General features: G+C 42.2%; 2 protein-coding genes across 2 annotated transcripts in view; one reads left to right on the top strand and one right to left on the bottom strand.

Moving 5' to 3' along the window:
• The window catches only part of setbp1 (SET binding protein 1), a 34,985-nt gene extending 26,352 nt beyond the window's left edge, over nucleotides 1–8,633 (bottom strand). The window contains exons 1-2 of the mRNA XM_029439494.1: nucleotides 7,972–8,633; nucleotides 1,320–1,906 (exon numbers count right to left, since the gene is read on the bottom strand). Of these exons, the coding sequence (XP_029295354.1) occupies nucleotides 1,320–1,748 (429 nt within the window). The 5' untranslated portion in view covers nucleotides 1,749–1,906; nucleotides 7,972–8,633. The remainder of the gene's footprint in view (nucleotides 1–1,319; nucleotides 1,907–7,971) is intronic.
• An 8,426-nt stretch (nucleotides 8,634–17,059) lies between these two features.
• cdk7 (cyclin-dependent kinase 7) lies at nucleotides 17,060–23,413 on the top strand. Its single transcript, XM_029439713.1, has 12 exons — nucleotides 17,060–17,183; nucleotides 17,397–17,456; nucleotides 17,548–17,581; nucleotides 17,681–17,748; nucleotides 17,888–17,956; nucleotides 19,308–19,418; nucleotides 19,508–19,626; nucleotides 19,999–20,098; nucleotides 20,189–20,275; nucleotides 20,369–20,518; nucleotides 21,411–21,549; nucleotides 23,024–23,413. The coding sequence occupies exons 1-12, from the start codon at nucleotides 17,118–17,120 to the stop codon at nucleotides 23,050–23,052; spliced, it is 1,032 nt and encodes a 343-aa protein (XP_029295573.1). The 5' UTR covers nucleotides 17,060–17,117; the 3' UTR covers nucleotides 23,053–23,413.
• Nucleotides 23,414–25,326: the final 1,913 nt, after the last annotated feature.

Raw genomic sequence — 25,326 nt, 5'->3', positions numbered from 1 at the left:
AATTGTTTGAAAAACCTCAACATAGATACATGTAGTATGGTTTGTATACACAACCTCCAGTTGCAAATACCTACTATTTTACACCAGTTCAACCAAAAACGTATTTTCCTTTATTTGAACATCTTTTAGAGTCCTGGAGAACAAAACATATCTAGTAATTAGTTAGAAAATGCTGCCTCTTTTGTTAATGTGACTGCAAGATTTATATTTCAACTCCTTTTATGGGTTTCAAACGCCAAGTTGGGAAAAAGTAATGTAAAACATGTACAATACAAACGTATGCAGCTGGCTTCATGACACTGCAGGTAGCCTAATTGAGAGGATGAGTGGCATGCGGCCTCTAATTGGTTGACTACTGTGTGTCCTTTTATTAACGGATTTTAGAAACCTGATATCTTTGAGAATATTAAATTATTTAGTTTTTATATGACTGGTTAGACATGTACACGTTTCCCTCAATAAGAGATCCTTGATGATACTGACATAGATATATCTGACCACGCAGTTACCTTGTGAGCATCTTGAAATTGAGTTAAAATCACAAGACCTGAAGCACAACAGAACTAAACGCGGCCCAGCATCATGTTGACAACATGACTCCTTCGCTCCTGCTGGGCCTGTCGAGCTCAGTGACATCGGGATGGCTGTCAGGTTTGGACACACACACCAATGTGTAGGTCAACACACACTACAAACACTAGATTCCCCCAAGGACCTGTACGTACACAGTGTCACACACACCAAACACCAGTGTAGTGTGTAAAGGGTGTGATGGAGGAGGGGGATGAAGGGGAGCGACCCACAAGAACTGATTTCATTACAGCAGAGGAAAGGAGATGAGATGAGATGAGAGGAGAGGAGAGGAGAGGAGAGGAGAGGAGAGGAGAGGAGAGGAGAGGAGAGGAGAGGAGAGGAGACAGGAAAGGTCTCTGTGCATATGACCACAAATGGAGAGAGCAGACACCAGCTGTCACTTGCTTATGTCAGCCCTATTCTCAGCTACTATGTGAGTGTGTATGTTGTGCGCTTGCGTGTGTGTGTATCACTGTGTGATCTCAGCTAGCCATGACTGGTTTCAATTACGCAGCAAACTTTGACCCTGTGTAACCAAGCAGGGAAACAAGCTACTGAGAGAGAGACAAAAAGAGGTGGAGCATATGCGAGAGGGATCGGTCGATTCAGAGATGTTGAGATGGAAAGAAAGGGCTTTTTACTCAGTGAGTGAAACTCAAACTTGTGAAAAACCCAGTGTACATGACATGCTACACACTTACTTAAATGACACATAAGGGGCAGCACTTCTAGGGATGGTGACTTACCCTTTTTCTGGGGGGTCCTCGTTCTTCGTCTTTCTGGCCCCGCCCAACCCCGCCTCCTGTTCGTCCCTGCCGCCACCCTTTGCCCTCTCCAACTGGAGGTCTGATGGTCATCCTGATCTCCGGTGGGCAAATGTAGTTCTCAAGGTTCTTGGGGGGCTTCTTGGTACGCTTGGTGGTTTGAATCTTCAGCTTTAGGCTTCCTTCCTGGAAACTTGCTTCCTTGATGGAGAACTCTTGCTCCTCCAGAAGCCCCTCCCCCTGCTCTTCTAGCCCCTCCCCTTCGCTGATGGCGCCGGTAATCACATCATCACGACGAGCCAAACCGATGCCCCCTGCTCCTTCCTGGTCCGCTTCATTTGGCCCCACCCTGCCTCCCTGTAACTCCGCCTCTTTGGGTCGGGCCGAGCCAACCAGATCCCTTGGCTCCATCCACGCTCCCGCCAGAGCCAGTCAGGATGGGGGAAGCTGTGGCAGCCAGCCAATAGGAAGATAGAGAACAGTAGTCTGTCGGGCTGGTTTGTTGTTGTCAATCAGCTACTGGGGTTGGGTTGGGTGTCCCACAGGAACACAGCGAAGCCAGGGACAGTCTGTGGAGAGAGTACATGAATGATATGATTAGGAAAAGAGGGGCGACTAAAACAGAGTCCTGTCATCCCCATGGCTTCCATTCCAGTGCTACCTCTCAGCACAGGCCTGTCTGCTGTCATCAACATCATTAGTTAGCCTGTTATGTATGGAGACAAACACACAAGCTCATCACAGAACTGTGGGGGCATGCTGCAGCGTTCTCATTTGCATTTTGTACCATGCATAAACACACTCACTTTTGACACCCACCACCACTTGGCTTTCTCTCTCCCTACTCTCTTCTTTACTCCTTCTTTACTAATCTTCTCTCCCTCCTTTTCGTTCTATCCCCCACGACAGATCTGAAGCAGAGCCGTGCCGACACTAGAGTGATCAGTGAAAAATAAGACATTCCTCTTCTCTGCTCTAAAACCAGGCTGAAGTTAGCCTGAGGACACAACACAGAAAAAATGAAAGAAGCTGACTTCTGTTTTTTTTTCCTCCTTTTCACCAGAGCAGGGAAGGAGGGGGGGAATCACACATGGGGAGAAGGGAAGGCAGCAGAGAAAGACTGAGGGAAGGAATCTAAATTCTTTCCCCAGATGTGGTTTACGAGCTGGTCTGGAAAAACCAGCGTCTGAGCTGTTTTACACACGCATGCAATGGCATCGATACACACGTGCATGAAAAACTCCACACAGTCCATGCATGTTAATGCACATACACATGACAGTGTTGCTGTCACTGAGTACACCGTTGCTGCTATTTCAGCTCTCCAGAGAAAACGTTGTGGTAGCCATTTCTCACAGGATTCAGGTTTTCCTTTTTGGATCATCGCACATGCTGGCGCAGATATATATTACATACTTACATCAACACACATATGCACTTACACACAGGCGTATAAACAGAAAGAAACCAAAACAAACACTGAACTACACTTCTCTCACTACAGCTCCAGGGAATCCCATCAGTCAATATGACATGAGGCATGACTGAGCTGGAAGTGGGGAATGCTGTCTCACACACTGAGCTTAGACTGACACCATTTACACTGATGTGAACCCAGACTAGACCACCACCTGCGGACATGACTCAAGTAAAAGCTTACTGCTTGCTGCAGACTTACAATGACCTGAGAGCACAAAAGATTTACAGCATATACTGAGAATTACCCACCTCCTGCATTCTTCTAATACGCTCTCTGACATTCTGAATATGTGTGTTTTCTTTGCGTGCACTCCTGTACCAGCCCACGCTACTGTACTAACAGCTGATCCCATCATAATACCCAACAGGCCTTACAGCACATGCTTACAGTCCATCCATCTCGCTATACCCGCTAATCCTTTTAGTGCGTCCCAGCTGACATTGGCCAAGAGGTGGGGGAACAGTACTGGGGAACCACAGGGCATACATGGGCAATTTAGAGTTGCCAATTAACCTAACCTGCATGTGGGAGGAAACCAGAGCACCCAGAGAAAACCCATGCATCAGCCGGCAGGTTTAAAGCCAGAACCTTCTTGCTGTGCGGCGTAAGCGCTGAACACTGCACCACCGTGCCGCTCCGTGCTTACAGTGTGACTGAATAATCATAATCCACAGCGGTATTTCAGTGTAAGACTGCACATGCAGTGTCGAACACTGAGGTCAAAGTCAATGGTTAGCCATTTTTATTCTGCATTTGCTAGATTAAATAAAAATGAAGAGGTTTTGTTTTTACAAAACACTTTTTTTTGGTCGAAAGGTTTGCCAATGCGAAACCACAAAGCTGACTCATAAAGGTTATTGATGTAGGTTCTGGTAGCCCCAAGTATGAAAAAGACTTAGAGGACCATAACAGTGGTTTTGCATGTTTAGGCTTATGAACTCCAAATCGCTTATACTACATGGCCAACTTTATATTGTGCCAGTCATTTTCCAAAGCATGCTACTTAGTTTTCAGATCAATTTCCAACCTTCTTGGAAGTCTTTGATTTTCATTCATGCAGTATGAAAAGGAACTTGAGTCTTTAGTTCGCTTGTCATTTCACATGGTAATATATTTCTGAGGAGGGACTCTTCTGAAAATGATTTCTTGTTGCTGCCTTCGGGAAATCTTCCAAAGGTAAGAGCAGCCCAACAGCAACCTATCTAATGCAAGAAAATCCCAAAATACCGTAATTCTTTCTACACACTACACTACAGTTTGATTTCAAGACAAACAAGATTTTGAGTGCAATGCTTTTTGGCAGTCTAAAATCTCAGATGTCAGAGCCTCCTTAATTGAACTCTTCCACTAAAAAACAGTCTGACAGACCCTGCTCGCCGCATAACCACAGGTCGAGAAGGGTTACATCAATCAGTAACACAGACACACAAATTAAGGAGGTTAAATGTTCCGTTTGATGGATTACCTATCTCAGGAAAGTCTCTGCACGATGATTTTCATACCCCATTAAAACCAATGGAAATCACTGGCTGCCTGGAAGTTAGGAAATCAGTCGAAAAGCGCATGGTATGTTTCGGGAAATGGTCAGCAGTAATGTACAGTATAAGCGATTTGCATTTAATGAGCTACCACATGCAAAATCCCCATTGTGGACCTTCATTAACTTTTCAGAATTCAAAGTTTTACAGGGATGATCAAAAAATAGATCTTCCAGGCTCAGTCCCAACCTGATCATACAGTGCCCACATGACCATGTTTGGTCCTCCAGGAACCTCCCAGTGCCTAATGTCAGCTTGGTGACTCGCCCTCATGGCATGTGTGAAAGCCACCCTGTCTGTCATGTGACTGAGGACAATGACAGGAAAAAGAGACAGCTGCCAACCACAACATCACACATACAAACATTCACACACACACACACACACACACGTTTTAAAGACTCAGTACCCCCTCACATCTATAGCCCAGTATAACAACAAAATGGCGTCATACATTAGTACTATCTTCATTCTGGGCCATTACTGCATAAACCACTTAGCTGGGTCATGACTATTCCTCCTCCCTCACTGCACGCTGCCCAAAGCTGTGTTAGTTCTCTGTTACTGGCAGACAGTCTGAGAGTTTATGTAAGTCTGACCCCTCCTCGGGCCTCCCTCGCCAAGCCTGAGCCTCACTGTCTCCTCTCTCTCTCTCTCTCTCTCTCTCTCTCTCTCTCTCTCTCTCTCTCTCTCTCTCTCTCTCTCTCTCTCTTACACACACAAACACACTGACACACACCTCGACTAGCCTCAGACAGCAGGGTGATTGTGAGAGGCCAGACTCACTGCATAAATAGCTTTATTATGTTCTCAAAACTACCAGCACTAACCAGCTTCCCTCTCAAATAGCATAAGGTCATTCGCTGTGCTGAATGTAAGAGGCTGTGAATGAGCCACTCCTCCAACATTTTGCCTTGTCCTTTGAAAACAATTATGATAAAGCATCCATAATGGAATACAGACGGACAGAATAGAGATGGTGAATGATACAGACACACAGACAAAACAGAGGTAGACAGAGTCTGCCGTGAGTGGGAAACATAGAGGCAGAGTGAGAGAGAGATGGCAGAAGAAACACAACCTTTTAAGGCTGCATACCCAGCAGCCCAGTGCCTGAGGTGGACTCACATATAGCTCATACACACATGCAGACAGATGCTCACACACACAGGCTCACGCATTTACACATCCACAAGCACACCAAATGCCCGTGTGATTGCACAAGGTGAAGAGTCCTTTTTTTCCTCTTTTTCTTTGATGTGAGAGTGTAGTTGAGGCTCGTCCATCCCTGGCTGTAGATGAGTATCTCAGAGGGATGATGAACATTGTCTGTCTGCCATTTTCATTTTCCATTTATCTCTTTTTCTCTTTTATTCCAGCCCTCTAGTGAAGGGGCAATCACATAAACCAATGTTTCTAGAAGGATCCAATCTTTGGTTGGAGACAAATCAAAAGGAATGGCCCCGGCCTTCTAATACTTCCAAATTCAGTGGGCACGAGCATGAGTTTTCAAACTGGAAGTCTATTAGTCCTCTGCCTCAGAGCAGAGCAAGGTGAAGGTAGCCACCTGTCTACATCAAAGAGCATATTCTGTTTTTTAAGTGAACATTATGAACTTCTATTTGGATTTCAAAATACAGAATAAAAACCTTTCTCTCCGCACCTCAGCATGGATGGCACACACGTGTTCAGCCGTAGGGCAGCGAGAAGGACAACCATAAAGTACCATGTGTGGGACAGCCATAATAGAAAATGATGGCCTTGCAGGCGCTCTCTGCAGTCCCACATGCACACACTCCTTTGGATGAGCCATATGCCAGGTAGCACTAAAGCCATCCTCACCTAACTACCCCGCAGAAGCAGATGAATGTTAAACCATTTTAACTGCAGCAGAAGCCACAAAATGGCTGTCAGCAAAAACACCTCCCCTTCTCCCCAACTGTCTTCCTCCTTCCCCTCACCTCACCCCCTCCCCAAACCTCTGTTCTCTCCCCTCTTCTCCGTGCTACCTCTTTCCTTTACCCTCCACCTCCTACCTCTCCCTCCCTCCCTCTTTCTGTGTGCTCTGCCAAAAGGTGCTCCAGTGCTGATATTCTGTTAAGAGAGCCTGCCAACAGTTAGATTTGTCCTTGGATCCCGTTCACATTCCCTCCACCCCCTCTCTGTGATCCTACTTCGACCTGAGGTATCCAGCTCAGAAGGAGATACACCTAATCGATTTATCATGCTTTAATTTAAAGGTGGCATGGGCATCTCATTACCTAATAGGGCGGTTTAATAGCTTGCTTCATACTTTCACGCCACAAAAACACTGCCGGAGTTTCAACTCCCCTAAACCTGTTAACAAGACAAGATCGATGGTTCCCTCCGAGTCTGAATCACCTCTATTATCCATCCCTCAACCCCATTTCGTTCCATCTAGTCATGCACTTGTCTTGCCTCTCTTCTCATCTTGTTCTTATTTCTCATCCAGTGCTCCTTTCCACACCTTCATTCCCCTATATCCTAGAGACCTGACCATTTTTGCACACTTCCCCTGACTCATCCAGGCTGGTCTATTTATCTTCTGGTGCTGTGATTGAGACTAGGGTTCCTGAGAGCTGCTGATAACAGTGGTGAACTGCCATTCACTTTCACCCATCACCTTTCTCCACACAGCTAAAGCATGGCCATCACTCTTGGCCACGCCGTTTCTGATCCCCTACGTGAAACTGAAGCGCTGGCTTCCACCAAGCCCACTACATGCAATTTTAATGTATGCCGGCATCTCTGCACTCATGCTACAGCGGCATGTGTGGATTCTGCGCTCCAAATGAAAAACAAACTAGAATTAACGCAAAGTGAGGAATGAAACGCACTCCCCGCATACTGAGTGTGCTTCAGTTTGCAACTTCCACAGCACTTGACATCAATCATGTGACATTCGTCCCTCTCCAGCCTCTACAACTCGACCCCAACAAGTAGAAAAAACACATTCACAGCCCCAAATGTTAAAAAGATTCCATAGGATACAGTTAAATGTGACAACTCGTTATAGACTGGAGGAAAAACAACCATCTGCTCGCTGCAAGTCACAGACTGTGATGCTATGTGATGGACTATCAATGTCAGTGAAGATGCAGGAGGTCCACCCCAGTAGAAAAACATTTGAACTAAGAGTGTGAACAGCAGTGGTTGAGCTGGTCCTTCATCAATGTGTAGTGGACACTTCACGCCATTGACCTAATTAGCTGTTTTATCTCATTGCCACCTAATTACAAAGGTATTACACAGTAATAATGGATGGAGACTGAGTGGTACAGCATTGTTTGGGGTGGTCTGTGTCTACGTGCGTGAATGTGCGCGTGGTGCTGTGAGTATGTGCACGCGTGCGTGTGTTTAGTCGGAATTTGTTGGCATGTGACTACAAGCAATTCAACATATTTCATTTCAATTAAAAAATAAAAATGGCACACACATATTAAATAAAATAACTACATAGGTTCAGGTAGCATGTAAAAAGCATGCATGAAAAGCAGACACACAGCAGCTTACTAACATTCATAGAAACATTAACACATTTGTGGGAAAGGTGTATTCAGGTGTGGAATGTGGCCAGTCAACCGGGGCTACTTACCCATGTCTAATGTTGTCACACACTCGGCTCTAACGTGTAAATATTTTATCAAGATCATTTACAATCCATTTAGACACATTTTACACAAGCGACGGATGGGATGACAGCCTCCCGGGGAGCTGTCAAACGGTGCCAGAATATATGTTTTTGACAGAAAACCCCGAGGAAAATGGCGTCAACGGTGCTTTGGAAAGGGGGAAAAAAGCGAAAATAGGATTTGCAGCCGATCTGATGACAGAAGCAAGGTAGCCGCACAGGGGGAAAAAATCCAATCGGAAACTTGGCGCTTATGTCCAATTCCTCACAGAAATAAGATCTTTAGAGGCTCTTGCGGATTGACTCGTGTGGTGGGGCGCCGCGGCTGTGCACAGTGCGTCTCCGGTGCCTTGCAGGATCGCTGGTCACTCGGGGAGCTGCACAGCGCTGAGATCCCTCGCAAATCCGCTACTCGGTTGGTAGGGAAGGAGGGGGGAGTAGGACTATTACTGCAGTCAAAACAAGCCCGCATCCGACTACGAGCCCAAATCCAGCGGGAAAAATGTCAGCGACAAGACCGCGCTTTCAGCCGCCAGAACGGGAGACTGAGGAGCCGAGGCAGGAGACGGTAGTTTAGGTCGCTTTCCCTCGCCGGTTGTATCTCTCTCTCTCGCTCCGTGTCTCACTCTGCTTTTCCGATCGGTGAATGTCAGGTCCCGAAGCCTGGTGTCTGGTAATGATCTCACCCAGCAGACTGAAAGCTCTCTGGCGGAGCAGAGCAGAGGAGAGAGCAGAGCAGAGATGAGAGGAGGAGCGACATCGCCTCCACCTGGCAGAAAACACACTCAGCGCGGTTCCTTTTGCAACCTTCCCCTGATTCCCATGGCCTTCTCCTGTGGGACACTAATGCACTAAAGGTTGGACTCAGACTCCAGCAAAAAGGACTGTTGTTTTTGACTGAGTCACTGCTGTAAGGACAGTGTTATCAACACGTTCAGATACAAGCATAGAACTTTTAAGTCTTTATTTTTTAACATAAATAGGATTTTCTAAGAGCAATTATTGATTGAATCTTGGTTTAAAAAATGCCTGGAAAATAAATGTTTGATTGCCTTATTGAAATTAGGTTATTCTTTAAGTTTAAGAGTTTAAATCAGAGGCGTGAACCCTGCTCGGTGTCGTTTAGGTCTGAATCTAAGACACTTTACTGCCACATTGATCAGATATATTCAGAGATGATCAGGTTTAGGAGGTCCTTTCCTGGTTAAATAAAACAACAACACGTTTTCCTCACATTTTTGGGAGGTAGACCATGGATGTTAAAAGGAAGTTTCACGATTAAAGTCTCTGTTGTAGGAGTGTACTCACCTAGATAACAGCACCACATAAGAGATTATGTATGTATGTAACAAACACACAGTAGTTTAAAATGATTCAAACATCCTAAAACAGATTAAGATGATGATCACAAAATAGGGCCCTATCCTACTCCAAATAAACTGATGACAGATAGATCAGCTTTCCTCCGATTGAAAGAGAATGGATTTGAAAGTATATTCAGAAAGAATATGATCAGTGGTTTCACTCTCCTCATCTACAATAGACAGCCAACCTCTGCTGAGTCATTACTAAATACATAAATCTTATCAGATGTTGTTCTATTGCACATCCTCTGGGGAGTTTTGACAAGAAACATTTTTTCAAACCCGTGGGCTAACCTATAAATAAAGTTTATCACCCTTGTCTTAATAGGAAATGGTTTGCCCATAAACCACAACTACTGGGGACGACTTGAGATGATGTTATTTGACAGGCGCAGTATAATTAAGTCAAATTTCAAATGTGTGTACCGTGAGACAAAAATTGCATCTACACACTATTGTAGCTACTATTGAAGACACGGTGGGTGGGTGTGAGTGGGGTTGAGTGGATGAATAAAAGCATGTGTGTGCGTGTGTGTGTGTGTGTGTGTGTGTGTGCTGGTGCTTTCCCCTTTATATGTCAAATTACACCAGGGTGGAAAACCCATATCAACCAACCTTGAACAATCCACCGTTGTTCCATTAATTCATCATTGTCAGAAGTTGTGTTTGTATTGTGTCTCCATGCAAACCTTGACCTTCCTTGTATGGAAAACATCCTTTAACATTAACAAGCAATGCAAATTATGTCAGATGACCTTTCTCTCTTGATGCCCCACAGTGAGTGTGTGTGTGTGTGTGTGTGTGTGTGTGTGTGTGTGTGTGTGTGTGTGTGTGTGTGTGTGTGTGTGTGTGTGTGTGTGTGTGTGTGTGTGTGACCATGTGTAAGGCACCCACTGGGAGGTATTTCATTAGCCGGGGTGGTATTTGTGATTGTGTGCTCAGTAGCATGTAAACACTCAGCACAGTTTCAAACTTGTAGTTAGAAATCTGCAATGCCATCAGTGGTTTGGGTGTTGTTGCTTTTCACTTCCCCTGCCGGGGCACATTTATTATACTCACAAACATGTTATGTTTATATGTGTGTGTGTGTGTGTGTGTGTGTGTGTGTGTGTGTGTGTGTGTGTGTGTGTGTGTGTGTGTGTGTGTATATAAATGTGTATATATTGTGTTTAGAGTCTCTATTTCATTGGGAGTGTTTCCATAACAATGCCACAGCAACTCTTTATTGCCCATTTGCTCAATTCTGCACTTATGGGCATGGGGCCAGTATTGTGCTACTGCATGTGTGTGTTTGAGTGCATGTTACTTTATATTTATCAGGACCAAATGTCTTGACCGAAGATGAGAAAAAACAGCAGGACAACATCATAATTGGTCTTTGCTTTTGAGTTAATTCTGGATTGTTTCAGGGAATACGGTTCAGTAAAGAACTTGTTACAACAGGGTTGAGGGTTAAACTGACTCACCGTAGATTTAAATTATGCTCAGGATTAATGTTTTAAGATGAGGTTATATTTAAATTTGGGTTAATTTGGGGTTGGGGCTAGATTTATGGAGATGAGAAATAGAATTTGACTAAAGATACATTTTAAGTCCTTACAAATATAGAATAACAAACGTGTGAGTGTGTGTGTAATGTGTGTCTATTGATTTGGGATGTGTGCAAGAATACAAAGAGACCCCTGAGAGTGAGGGGTCAACAGCTGCTCCCCAACAGCCAATCAATTTCAGTGTATCAGTAAACATTACACACAGACACACATGCACACACACACTCACACACACACACACACACACGGACACATACAGACGGCACTCTGTTCTCGAATCTGTTGCCATGGATACCAGATACAGGCAGCCAAGAGGGAGCAGTTTCCAGCTTAAACTGTAAATATTGAATTATGATGGGGAGGAAAGAGACAGCAGTGCAGGGCAACGTTCCTGCCTGAACGATCTAAATATCTAGATAATCCTTTCATCTCTATTCACCGCTACAGGAAATCTGGTGCATCATTCATGTTCATCAAGTTCAACATAAAAAGATCAATCTGTCTTCCCGATCCAGCCATTTATCTAACTCCCTATTAAAGATTGAGAGCTGCCCCCATTCCCTCATCTCTCCTTGCATTTTTGTCTGGAAGATCCTCACTCCCTCAAGTGGGATGCAAAGTAAATGCCTGATTTGCAATACATAAAAGTGAATCTCATTCAAACCACTTTACCAAACGCGGAAGCTTTTATGTGGCAACAGTTCCTCTGTGGTTTCATCGATGGGGAGAAAGGAGATTGAGATGAAGAGGTGAAGTAGGATGCGGGGAAAAAAAAGACTTAACAATTAATAAATGCCTTGGCAAATGTTTTAAGTGGGGCCACTAGAGAAAAAGGCTGAAAGAGGAAGAAAGTAGATACTCTGAAGGTGAATGTCAATAATTGGTTAACTGTCTTTTTGAATAATATAAGCAGTGGAGTCAGCAGAGCTTGAATAATAATAACACACTGATATTCATAACAAAGCTAGAGCACTTGAATGCGTCGGGGAAAGAGTGCGGGCGAGAGTCAACGTGCTAACCTTGAGCTGACATTGCGAGCAGGAGACATTCGCCTTCAATCAATAAAGGGCTTTTCTCAGGGAGTCCACTAATCTCACAGGGCAGCAGAGGGTTCATCCGAGCTGAGAGACCCCTGGGACTGACAGCGGTAATGGGGTTAGCTGAGAGAGAGGGAGTGTGTAAGTCTGTGTGCAGGGGAAAAGGTCTTCGCCGTCAGTAAGTCAGTGAAAGCATGCAAGGAACAAGCGATTGTGTGTGTGATAGTGCGCACTTATGTACTTCAGATACAGATGTGCGTAACAAAAATGCATTCGCGTATGTGCGCGTGTGTCTGTGTCCGAAGGAGCAAGGGCCATGCTGATAGAGTGAGAAGTTAATGGGACGTGTGACAAGGTTGATTACTGAGGCCTCAGTGATCTGGCTGGGTTAATGAAGTAAATGACTTCTTGGATAATACACCACTGGTGCTATCTCCAGCTCCTCATACACTCTGATAAGCCAGAACGGCCTTCTCCCTCATTTACCTTCCGAAAGACTGCTGGCCACAGTTGCATAAGACACACTCAGTGTTCCCATGGCATTAAGGGTTTGAATCCATCCTGGGACACATTTCATACACCTCCAAATAAATTTTCCTCCTGTTGAGTATCAAATAAGACTGACAAAAATTGAACATATAGGCAGCAATTCATTAAAACAGAACTGCACACAGTGTACAGTCTCTCTGAAGGACTAAAGTGACCACCTGCCATTTGCACATGCAGTCATACTTGCATCTACAATGGTAGACACACACAAACAAAGGGAGAGAAAGAGTTATCGGAAGACTTTGTTCTCCATTTGGAGCTGAGATAGAGATTCTTCTAATGAGAGCGATAACGATGTCTGAGAGGAGATGCAGACCAGAACAAAACAACAACGCAGATGGGAGCTAAGACAACAACAAAGACAGCCCTAAATGCAGTTGACTGCGGACTCCCTGCTGGCTCTGTCTATGTGAAGAGATGACACAGCGCCCATCCCCCTGCTACTTATAGGGACATTATCATAATGTTGTCTCTGTATGAGCCCAGCTATCAAGTGGGCTCATCTTGAAGTCCTCCACAAGCCCCGGTGTATGCTGATGCCTTAGATGCTGGAAGAAGACAATGGTGAACAAAAAAATAAATTCTGCCCTAATATTTATTCAAACTGACAGTTCTGGCGTCTAACAATGCAGCCCAGGACTGACAGCACCAATTTGATGAATCTCTGTGTTGGTTGTAAACAAACGGAAGCAAGGAAGATAATGGTTGTCCTTCTGTTTGTCCTTCTGCTTTGTTATTGTCTTTCCACGACAGACATCTGAAAAGAATAAATGTGAAATGGGCAAAGTGAATCATGTTATGGACTGTGAGTGGCTGCAGTAAGTCACTGTCAGAAGATAGATACATGTGGGCACATGGTTTGTATGCTATACTAATATGAGAAATAAGCAACAGATTAAGATCAGAAGCATCTATTAGACACATGAATAATGAATAATTAGTTCTCAGAAACAGATATTGTTTGTCACGGCTTATGTGAACCTTCACACCTCAAACATCCACCCTACAACATCCTGTTGTGTTATAACTGTGCATGTGGTCAGATGCAGCTGCGTGTGCGTGTGCGTGTGTGTGTGTGTGAGAGAGAGTCAAAAACAGAAACAAAGAGGAAAACTCCCTATGACAGAACGCTGCCACTTCCCCTGAGACTGGTGAGTCTCAGAGAGGTGAGTAAAACAGAGATGTACAGCAGGTGTATGATAGGTCACTGGCTGCGATAGCGCTGAATCATTCTTCTCGTACTCAGTCTCTCAGTGTATCAAGGTTCCCTTTAAAGCTTATTTTTCCGATGTATTGACCTAATAGAGGGCATTTGACATGACTAAAATGTCAAATTGAGCAATGAATGACTCAAATGTCAAATGGACTAAGACAGAAAGAGGAGGTCTAATGTACCAAAAAATAGCCAAAAATTGTGAGACATCTTTTTAGATATGCTTGAGGCAAGCTTAAGCTTTTGACTGTGAGCTTTTCTCAGAAATGTACAATTCAACTCAAAGTGGACATATTATGCTCATTTTCAGGTTCATATTTTTTATTTTGGGTTTCTACTTGAACATGTAAACATGCTTTAAAGTTCAAAAGACACATTATTTTTCTCGTACTGTCGGTCTGAATATACCTGTATTCTCCCTGCGTTTTAAGGCCGTGACACATCAAGCCGACGATTGGTCGTTGGTCAATGATGGACCGCTGGTGAACGTTTGTCGCAGAACGTATGTGCCAGGTGGCCGTTGAATGTAGTCTTTGCGGTCTTTCTGGCCAAGACGCAAGCAATGTCAGGAAAAGCAACAGTCAGTTTCTTCGCCACTAGTTCTTTGATGTGTTTGGTGTGTCTGGGCCTTTAGCGCCTGACTCTTTAAGCCCAGTCTGCTCTGATTGGCTTGCGAGAGAAATATGGTACACCTTTGCAAAGGTAGTTCTCAAGCCGTGGATGGAGATACTCTAATTGGTATTATAATGAGCCTGCAGAATTACAAAGGAAGGGGAGACAAATCTGAACAGCTTGTTGAATCCTATGTTTTCTGACCTCGGCAGTCCACATAAAAACTGACTGGGTTGTTTTATTTCACAGCTTGTGGGTTAGTAGGCACTCCAGATACCCAAATGTATGTGCACAAGCACTGAACAAGTGAGTTTCTCATGTCCCCTAAGAAGAAAACATACGTGTACTGTATGAGAGCGGACTGCTGGGTGGGAATGTGAAAAGTGATCTTTGTGTTCATGTCCCCTTTAAGATTTCACTCATTTTTAGATCTTGTTTTCTGCATTTTAATGTGATATGCATGGTTTGTGGGTGGTGGTGGTGGTGGTGGTGTCGTAAACAAATCTGATTGTTAGTTGTTAGTGTGTGTAACAGAACGTGTGTTAGGCAGGGTGATGCAAAGAGGAAATTAACTGTGTAAAAAAAACATCTTCAGGTACCACCTGAATGTCCTCCTCTTCACTCTCTTTTAAAGACAACTGGTCAGATTATCAGAGCTTTACAATCAGTGTGAGGTGTTGAATGAAGTGGTCACAAACAGTACTACACATACACACACACACACACACACACACACACACACACACACACACACACACACACACACACACACACAAACACACAAAAACACCTGGCCTGCATTTGTTGTTTACTGTACATCATGTGAACACTGTCCCTTCTGAAGCTGCTTCCAGCAGCAGGATGTGGTGGTGCGACACGTCCTCGCTCAACAACACCCACTTCCTATGAGTTTGATAAACAGCCCTGCGGTTTCACTCTCCTCCTGCCCGTCAAACAGAGGCACACACACACAACACACACACACACACACACACAGACACACACACAAAGCTTCAGAATGAGAACAGCATCACCATCTGCTAATTTTACATATAACCAGAGTGAGTTATTGAGCGTAATGTTACCCATGCTATCATGAGATTTACTGTGACAAACTGTATAAACGCCACCTGAATCACTTATGCCTCCATAACTCAGCTGCTGATCTCCTCAGAGAGAGACTGAGGGGAATGAGCACAAGAATGCCCTCAAATCACATCAGAATTAGAGGAGGACATCAATATGTCACATTTGTTTTAGAGCAAGTGATGTAAGTGGGTCTGAGTTATGTCCGCCACTGGACAGTTATGTTCCACATTAAGGCTGCCTGTGAATCCCTAAAGGTTGATGATACAATGCCAGGAAAGATTTAGACTCTTCGTCTCTTCTCGTTTCTTCTTCTCTTCGCTTCTCTTCTCTTCTCTTCTCTTCTCTGCATGGTTGCATGGGCACATACGGTCCTGTCAGTCACATCTGTGAGCTGTCAGGATATGAATGTGCATGCATCTGAGGGGAGACTGAGGGGTGTTATTAGGCCTGCTGATCCTTCACACTCCTCTTGTCAAACTTAACATGAAAATGAAAGTCAGCCAGAGAGAGAAAGTGTGGAAGTATATGTGTGTGTGTGTGTGTGTGTGTGTGTGTGTGTGTGTGTGTGTGTGTGTGTGTGTGTGTGTGTGTGTATGTGTGTGTGTGTGTGTTTGTGTGTGTGGCAGGGAGGGAGGGTCAAAGGAGAGGAGCCATGCCTAATCCTGTGGGATGTGAGGGTATCTACTGTGTATGGAGATGGGATGTAGAGATGTGTTCAGCGGTGCATGGATCACAAAACCTTCCTAACTGACAGAAGAGACTCCCAAGAGACCAATGTCAAAGTGCTAACTGCAAAAAAAAAGAGGGTAAAAAGGACTGTCTGGAACTTAAAAGTACTGCATATTGCATCATAACTGTGAAATGTTACAGGAATTTGAAAACAGAAAAAATCGGAGTTGAGATTTGGGTTTTCTTTCATTGATAAAGAATGCAGAATGAAAAACTGTTACTGTATTATTATCACAGTATTATTATTGATATTCATATTAGTAGTAGTTGTAGTAATAGTCGTAGAAAGACAAGCTATAACATATATGTAGTATAATATAATTTAGAAGATATATTGGAAACAAAAGGTAGTATAAAGGAATGAGGTAAGAGGTTTTGTTTTTGTTTTTCATCTACACCTGCTGCATAAATGTACCTATTTGTTAGTAATTTGATAAAAGATCAAAATTGAGTTGAGTCATTTTAAAGAATTACATGATTATGATTATTTTATTGCTGTTATTATTATTATTATTATTATTATTATTATTATTATTATTATTATTATTATTATTAGTAGTAGTAGTAGTAGTAGTAGTAGTAGTAGTAGTAGTAGTAGTAGTAGTAGCAGCAGTATTATCTGTAGTAGTCGTAGTATTAGAAGTAGTAGATCCATGTTACTGTCACAATAAAGTAAAACTTATAAAATGTATGGGGGGAAACTGACACATCATAAAATGATACAGTAAAACATATTAAACAATATTAAAAATAGAAATTGTTATAAAAACAATCCACTGTAAACCTAAAAATAAAATAAATCAGATAAATCTGCTTTATAAGATGATTTAATGTTCTCAGTGTTGGAAAACCGAACCGGTAGGTGGCGGTGTTGCTCAATATAAAACCTAATTTAACCCGGAAAGAGAACTCGCGGACCTTTAACAAGACAGGAAGTGCCTCCTGCTAGAACTGACAGTTAGCTATCATGGCGCTTGATGTAAAATCTAGAAACAAGCGATACGAGAAACTGGATTTCCTCGGAGAGGGTCAGGTAGGTAGACACAAATATCAATGATTTCGGTCTTTATATCTGTAAACTTTCTTTGCCTTGCAGGTTGTGGCTGGCTGTGTAGAAAGCATGTTAGCAGGCTAATAAGTGTTAGCTGGTTGTTAATGTCAACAAAGCATTGCTGCTCCACTACAGCATCAGTGAAGTTGAACATATAAATTATAATCTTTACTCATTGTTTCTGTTCTTCTCCAGTTCGCCACAGTTTACAAAGCCAGGGACAAAACGAATGACACCATAGTTGCTATTAAAAAGGTACAAGAAATTAGCTTAAATATGGACATTTGTTAGCATTGGTATGCTGAAGTTTAACACCTAACCGTTGTCTTTTTTCTTCTTCTGGCAGATTAAGGTTGGCCACAGAACTGAGGCTAAAGATGGTAAATGATGGCTGCCTAGTAGCACATTTTTTAAGTTTTAACCACACAGTGCAGTCCATTGTCATCCACCGGTTAATCACTATAATTTCTTATCAATAGGTATTAATAGGACTGCTCTTCGAGAGATCAAACTGCTGCAGGAACTGCATCATCCAAATATCATTGGGGTGGGTAAACATTAATTATGTCAGAATCTGTGTGTATCTTTCTATTTAATATGGTAATAGCATTACTTGTGAGGGTAAATTGAAAGTATTTTCCTAACTTGAATTGAGCATAAACATTTCATGTGCTGTGTGTTTTTAGCTGCTGGATGCCTTCGGACACAAATCTAACATCAGCCTGGTGTTTGATTTCATGGAAACAGATCTGGAGGTGAGACTCACCTTTTCAAAAAATCTCTTTCTGTCTATCTGCGTCTTACCAGGGATATACCAAAAAAACATGATACAATATTATGCAGTCCCATACAACTGCCCATTGAGAAGCTTTCGTTTGTTCTAATTTTGACTTGAGTTTGTGATCGGTTAACATTTACTTATTCATTTACTTGACAGGAATTTAATGCATTGTAGGGCTGCAACTAATTATTATTTTCAGAATCGATTAATCTGCAGATTATTTTCTAGATTAATCATTTGGTCTAAAATGTCAGAAAATTGTGAAAAAGGTCTATCCCAGTTTGAAAATCCAAAGTGATGTCTTTAAAAAGATGTGTATTATTCTTAAACCCTGTATCTGTATTGAGATTCACTTCACTCATTCATGGTCGTAAAACAGCATTATGTTGCATTTCATTAGTGAACCACCAGATGGAAATTTCAGTCTTTATTACATCCCCTTTAATAGAGATCAGGGAGCAAGCATTTAAAGCTAGTTTTCATTAGTGGTTTCTTTTCCCCACTAAATATCTACTTTAGGTGAGTGGCGAATGTGATAGTAGTTTGTTCGCTGCTATGTTCAGCTTCCAATCAGTGAACGGCCGAGTGAGCCAAAAGAATAAGCGAATAGATGAAAAATTGTGACGAGGTGTAAGGTCAGATGACATACAGAGTGGCACAAAAAATATGAGCAGGATGACGAAGATGGCAGCGCGAGTGCTCTCATTTACCCATTAAGTGGTTCTGCAAGGTCACTGAGGTTTTTATTTTCCTCCTCTGGTTTGTTTTAACATGCAAGGGCGCCTACCACTAATACCTCAGACTCTAATAGAACAATGCAAAACAAGACAAGTACACTTTAAAATAAATCAATAACACTCTATGCTCCTGGCTCTCGCAATGAATTGATGTCATTAGTGGCTCAGAGGCAGCAGACAAACAGGACGGACATGAGAATGAAATATGATGCTCATCTTATTACCGGTGCCGAAACACTATTTCTAGACCACATTGTTAGATTTGGCTGTATGAGCTTATCAACTACACATGTGCGATTTCTTTTTTTTTTTATTGCCAATATAATTATGTAGCAGTATACTGAAGTCAGTGTTTTTGGAGCCGGTGGAACAGTGGAGACTCTGGAGGAGAGGTTGACTCTGGATTGTGCGGTTTGGTTTTGCTGCAGCTGTGTCTCCCTCCTCCGATGTATCCCAGTTGTCTCTATTCTCTTATCTGCTCTGATAAATGTAGTTTGATTTTGAATGTGAGAAGATGATGGAAATGGATGAAGATTATAGTTGTCACATATCCAGCTTTACATAAGCCTCTTTTTGTTTTCTTTTAAGGTGATCATCAAAGACACCAGCCTAGTCCTGACTCCAGCCAACATCAAAGCATACATCCTTATGACTCTACAGGGATTAGAGTATATGCACAAACACTGGGTCTTACACAGGGTAAGAGCACTTCTACACACACACACACACACACACACACACACACACACACACACAGTCAGTAATGTTTCGCTACTTTGTATTTCCAGGATCTGAAGCCCAATAATCTGCTGTTAGACGGCAGCGGAGTGTTGAAGTTGGCTGATTTCGGTTTAGCCAAAGCCTTTGGCAGCCCCAACAGAGTCTACACACATCAAGTTGTTACCAGGTCTGTGCTTTTTGTCCAACTTGTTGTATTGATAACACAGAATTTACACTAATCTGCACATTCCCCTGAGTTTTTGTTACACTCATTGAAAATCTCCTACAGTAGCTTAACTAAATCAATTCAATTAAAATGAATGTGCTTAATTGTATTAAGTTAAATATCTGACATGGAGATATGTGACTGGCTGAGACGCGTGTGACAGCACACATACTATTAAAATAAATGGTTAGATCCATGGAAATCTCGTTGGTTAAAGAATCTCAAGGCTTCCCAAGTGTTCTAATTTAACTAGAATAAATCTTCGTTCCAGAAGAGTCGCATACTGATGCCTGTTTTAAGAGTTGTAAAATGTAAGTCTGATCCTTTTCCTAGGTGGTACCGCTCCCCTGAGCTTCTGTTTGGTGCCAGGATGTACGGTGTGGGTGTTGACATGTGGGCAGTGGGATGCATCTTGGCAGAGTTGCTCCTCCGGGTACACAAACCCCGCTTCAAATAAATATTCCTACAGTAACAGTTATTTTTGTATTCCCGCTAATGTGTCTGTATGTCCCCTTTGCTGTAGATACCATTCCTTGCTGGAGACTCAGATCTTGACCAGCTGACTAAGATCTTTGAGGCTCTTGGGACACCTACTGAAGAGACGTGGCCTGTGAGTATCCGTTTTAGTTTTTTGTTCTTTTTGTGATGGATGATTTTACTTTGCTCACATGTGAAGATCCTTGTTTGTCATATGTGTCTGCAGGGAGTGGGTAGTCTACCAGACTATGTGTCCTTCAAAATATTTCCTGGCACACCTCTGGAACATATATTTAGTGCAGCTGGAGATGACTTACTAGAGCTGCTGCAGGGCTTGTTCACCTTTAACCCCTCAACGAGGACCACAGCTACACAGGTACAACACCTCTAAAGCACAGCAGCTGTTCTCGCTTTCACATCATCGGAGTAATGTACTGTATATAGTTAAATGTGTGCAGAAATTGAAGTCCACAATTAAAAAGTCAAAAAGAACAGTTTTACATTTTCAATTAAGAGATAATTGCATTTCATTTCAGAGTCACGCTGAGATTTGAAGCTGCAACGATTAGTCGACTAATCTGCTGTAAAATGATGTTTTAAGCCTCAAATATGAAAGTTTCCTGCTGAATATCTTTGTGCTTTGGAACTGACAAAACAAGACATTTAAAGATATCACCTTGGTCTTTAAAAAAACTGGGATAGACGTTTTTCACCATTTATTTTTGACATTTTATAGACTAAATGATTGATCGAGAATATAATAGGCACATAAATTGCTAACGAAAATAAATGTTAGTTGCAACCCAATTTAAATGTATGTATATTTCGAGGGATACATTTTCTATTTTCCATAGATTCTGAGTGAATATGGTGCAAGAAAAGGATGCAATCAAAAGTTTAATTAACATTTAATTTAATTTCAATGGTGAGTTTAGTCAACAGGATGTTTAGATATGTCTTTATCTACAAATGTTTCAATAATCAACATAGTGTTATTAATGGAGCTCTTTTGAAAACAAGCAACATTAAAATAAAGAACAATAAAGAGTAAGATACAAGGAATACAACTAAGTATATCATGTTTTTTAATTCTTGGAAACTGTTTCCTCCAGCTTTTTGCATTTAGACTAAGGTGACAAAGATGGACATGTACAAGCTGATACTCCTATCTACTGTACATACATACCTGAAGTATACTTCATTTCTGCCTAAGGAATGCTTGCCCATTCACAGATGACATAGTTATACTGTGGTCTGTTGTTCTCCAGGCTCTGAAGATGAGTTACTTCAGTAATCGACCTGCACCCTCTCCTGGACCCCAACTCCCCCGACCCAACTGTTCAGCTGAGGCTCTGAGGGAGAAGGAAACAGTCGGGCTCAAGAGGAAAATCGAGGGCATCGAGACAAGTAATCAACACATATTATCTCATAATTTATTTATATACACACACACACACACACACACACACACACACACACACACACACACACACACACACACACACACACACACACACACACACACACACACACACACACACACACACACACACAGGTCAAATAAAGCAGGTCAATATTATTATGGTTACATTGTGGTTTGAAACGGTGTCAGCCACAAATTGTTGTGGCTGAATATGAAAAGATGTTGACATTATTTTTAGCACATCCGACACTCAGACAAAACTTACTTGTAGCATGTTATGAATATTTTTAGCCGAGTGAACCGAACCTTCGTTCTCATGGTTATGCAAACTACAGTCATAAATCTAGAATACCACTTGATTTGAACCCAGCAATTCAAAGGGTGTTGGCTGCACGTTTATCTGCAGTTAGAAATTCAGAATATAGCAAAGTAGAACACACACACACACACACACACACACACACACACACACACACACACACACACACACACACACACACACAGATTAGTGGATTGTGGTAGGGTATGTTTTACTGAAGGAGGACCTTGATGTTATGGGAGGTTCAAAGCTTTTCCAGCTCCTCCTGCGGTTTGGAAAATGTCTGGGTTGACAATATGCTTCGCTCGACGCTGCAGTGTATTACAGAGAGAATTAATAGTTACAGTAGACGGAAACTTCAGTGGTTAGCAGTCTGCTCATTATAGGCTTGTTTAACTTGCACATGCAGTGTAGATGCAGTATGCGACTGTATTGTATCTTTTATTACTTGAGATGTAGGTACAAATACAGTATGCCATCCGCCTAGCAGAGTATCTGAGAGTAAACCTTTAAATACGACGTATCGAGCTCATCTGGTCATAGCATTACACATTGACACAGAACATAATAACACTTTTAAAATAAAATATATATAAAATACTTGTATGTTAAAAGTAGACAAGCTAGGCAAAACTTTAAGGGTATAGTTGATTGATGAAAAATGCAGCATAGCTTGGGTAAAATTAGGACACTCGTCACCTTCTGGTCTCTACTCCAAAGGTAATATAGACGGGTTCACAAATTAAGAAAGGAAAGGCCATTTTGAGTAAAAATGTTCTTTCGATCCTCTCAGTTTACTTAATTTTAAGAAGTTTAATATGACCTATTTTAGCCACCCACTGAATGTGACGGGGATGAGGAGGATTTCCAGGCTAACAGAATCCAAAAGAATCTCCTTTTTGGTGAACCCAAAGACTTGTTAATGCTTTGATATCACTTTGTTTAGTATAAATTATTTGGCCATTTGTGGACTTGGTTCAATAGGGACCCCTAAGACATCTGAAAGGGTGAAAACCAAAGACGAATCATTTTGAAGGAGCAGAGCCACAACATAAGAGTCAGATTCTTTGTGACTGTATTGTTCTGGAGTGATTTTGTTTTATAATGTTTTGTAACGACAGTATTTGTATTATTTTCAGCTGTAATGAAGAAGAAGCTCATTTTCTGACCAGATGGCCCCTGGTTAATTAGATGATCACCATCTTCACACCATTGCGTGGCTCAGTCTGCCCGCCTTGCTCAGGGTCGTCCACTGGAATGGAAGAAAAAAGAAGAAGTCCAAAACCAGCCGAGGAGAAAGCGGCTCAGCTGCGGTTGACTTTAGGACATTTTAGAGGTTGTAGCCGTTCTCATAGTTGAGATTTGTGCCAAGGTGCTGCTGTGTGTACCATCCCATCAACTGATGTACAACAGAGGTCAATAGTCTTGGCTCTGGTCTTTCTTCATTGTAACAATGATGCCTTTGCTCTGGGAGCCTTTTTTTGTAATGTGTATATTTATGCAAGTGAAAATAAGAACGACCAAACAAAACAAGCCTGATTTATTTATTTCATTCATATAGTTTTGGTAAAGCTGACTGCCTTACCTCACTCTGAAACGACATATATCATGAATGATTGTGAGAATTTCCCTGCAAGTTTACAAAGTCACACAACTCCCAACTAATGTCTAGTTTTTCACCTGTTGAATATGTGTGGACAGAAATATGCTTGCGGTTTATTTACTCAACATGTTAGTGAGAGTCGGAGGTAAAGAGGTGTGTGTGTGTGTGTGGCAGTGTGTGTGTGTGTGTGTGTGGCAGTGTGTGTGTGTGTGGCATAAGCCTTCTTTTCAGGGCAGACAGACTGACGCTAGGCTTGACTGTATCATGCAACAATGTGCCACACGTTCCCTCCCTGTCCTTTCTCTTCAGCATTACTGTGATCCAACACAGTCTGACATGCAGGAGAGGCCTGATGCTCTGGCAGGCGCTCTGCTGCTCTTTTTTGGTTTTCTGTCAAACTGCATCAGATTACAGAAGAAGACTGTCGAAGAGATGGGAGTATGTCACATGAAAAATTCAGTCTTCATATTTAAATCAAATTCTTTAACAGATGTATATTTTCCGTATGTCATCTGCTTCAGTGTTCACAATGAGATAAATCCCCCTTTAGGTACGTCTGTCTTTATAAGAAAAAGAAAAGTTATATCCGAAACATGAATACATACTGTTTTAGCATCCTCTTGTTTAGTGTCACTTCTTTGGATCTGAGCTCATGGTCCCATAAGTTCAGAAAGAAGGTGCCTATTTATAAATGTTCACAATACAGCACTGAGAGAGGGCACAATGACAGTGTGGTGGTGTTGAGCGACTACAGGGTTTGCATGTGTTGGTTGACTCTGTCGGATGACAGATTAGGCAAATGGCAGCACAGTCATAGAGCACTACAGTAGCAGCCTTATCAGCTCTGGCTCATGCAGAGGACATTTCATCGACGAGGAAAAGCCACTGTTGTAACCAGCGCACTCTCACTGTTGCCCACGTGCTGTTACAGAACACGAGCACAGGGTTTGTGGGAAGAAGCCATACTTGCTCATGTATCTGAATCAGCAAGACAAGCACGTGGGATGATCAGCAGCGGGATGATTAAGACCATAGCATGAGTGATGCAGTGTAGAGCCTTATGTGAAGCAGAATGAAACCCAAAGTCACAGATCTACGTTAAAGTAAAACTACCATTAGCTGTAGAATCGGGAAGGTTTGTGGTCTCTCTGAAGACTTTGGGTGGGATTGAAGATGAAGTACTTAAGTAATTAATCATGTCACAGCTTTTTTAGTAAAATGTTCTTAATTTTATACTTTTAGTTAATTTATAGAACCTGGGACAGAAGACAGTTCTTTCATATTGTCACTTCATGTAAGAAGTGTGTTGATGTTGATGTTTTAACAGGATGTTTTGGTGTTTTCCATGTGGGCTGGGCTCTTGTAGTATGTGCATGGCACAATAACATGTCATAATACCAAACAGATTATAGCTTCATATAACTCATCAAGCCAAAGCTATTGCCTATACGTTGTCTTCTTGGGAATAAGACAGAGTGACTTCATATAGGCTGTAACATTACCAATTATCTCACACACTGGTTGTTAGTACAGCTGTAGGATAAAAAAAACAACAACTTTCAAATAACTGCTGTACAACTAAGAGTGATTGACTTTAATGACACATTGCCTCATCTGAATATTCTGTTGTAGCCAGACTTAAAGGTGATTGTGAGAAATGTGCCACCTATTATCAATAAGTGTCAAGTATTATTATTATAATTAGATACCACTACATTCCCTTAATATGACCTGATGGTCTTATAATGTCTTTAGGGTTCTCAGGAGTGATTTTAAAGCAATTAATTTGTTTGTGAGAAGCTTTGGTCTCCTAATGAGAGCCTAGTATTGTGTCACAGA

This window comes from Cottoperca gobio, chromosome 9 (genome assembly GCF_900634415.1).
Source record: "Cottoperca gobio chromosome 9, fCotGob3.1, whole genome shotgun sequence".
NCBI classification, from domain to species: domain Eukaryota; kingdom Metazoa; phylum Chordata; class Actinopteri; order Perciformes; family Bovichtidae; genus Cottoperca; species Cottoperca gobio.
The sequence above is the reverse complement of the archived record's forward strand: the minus strand, read 5'-3'. Positions and strand labels throughout refer to the sequence as shown.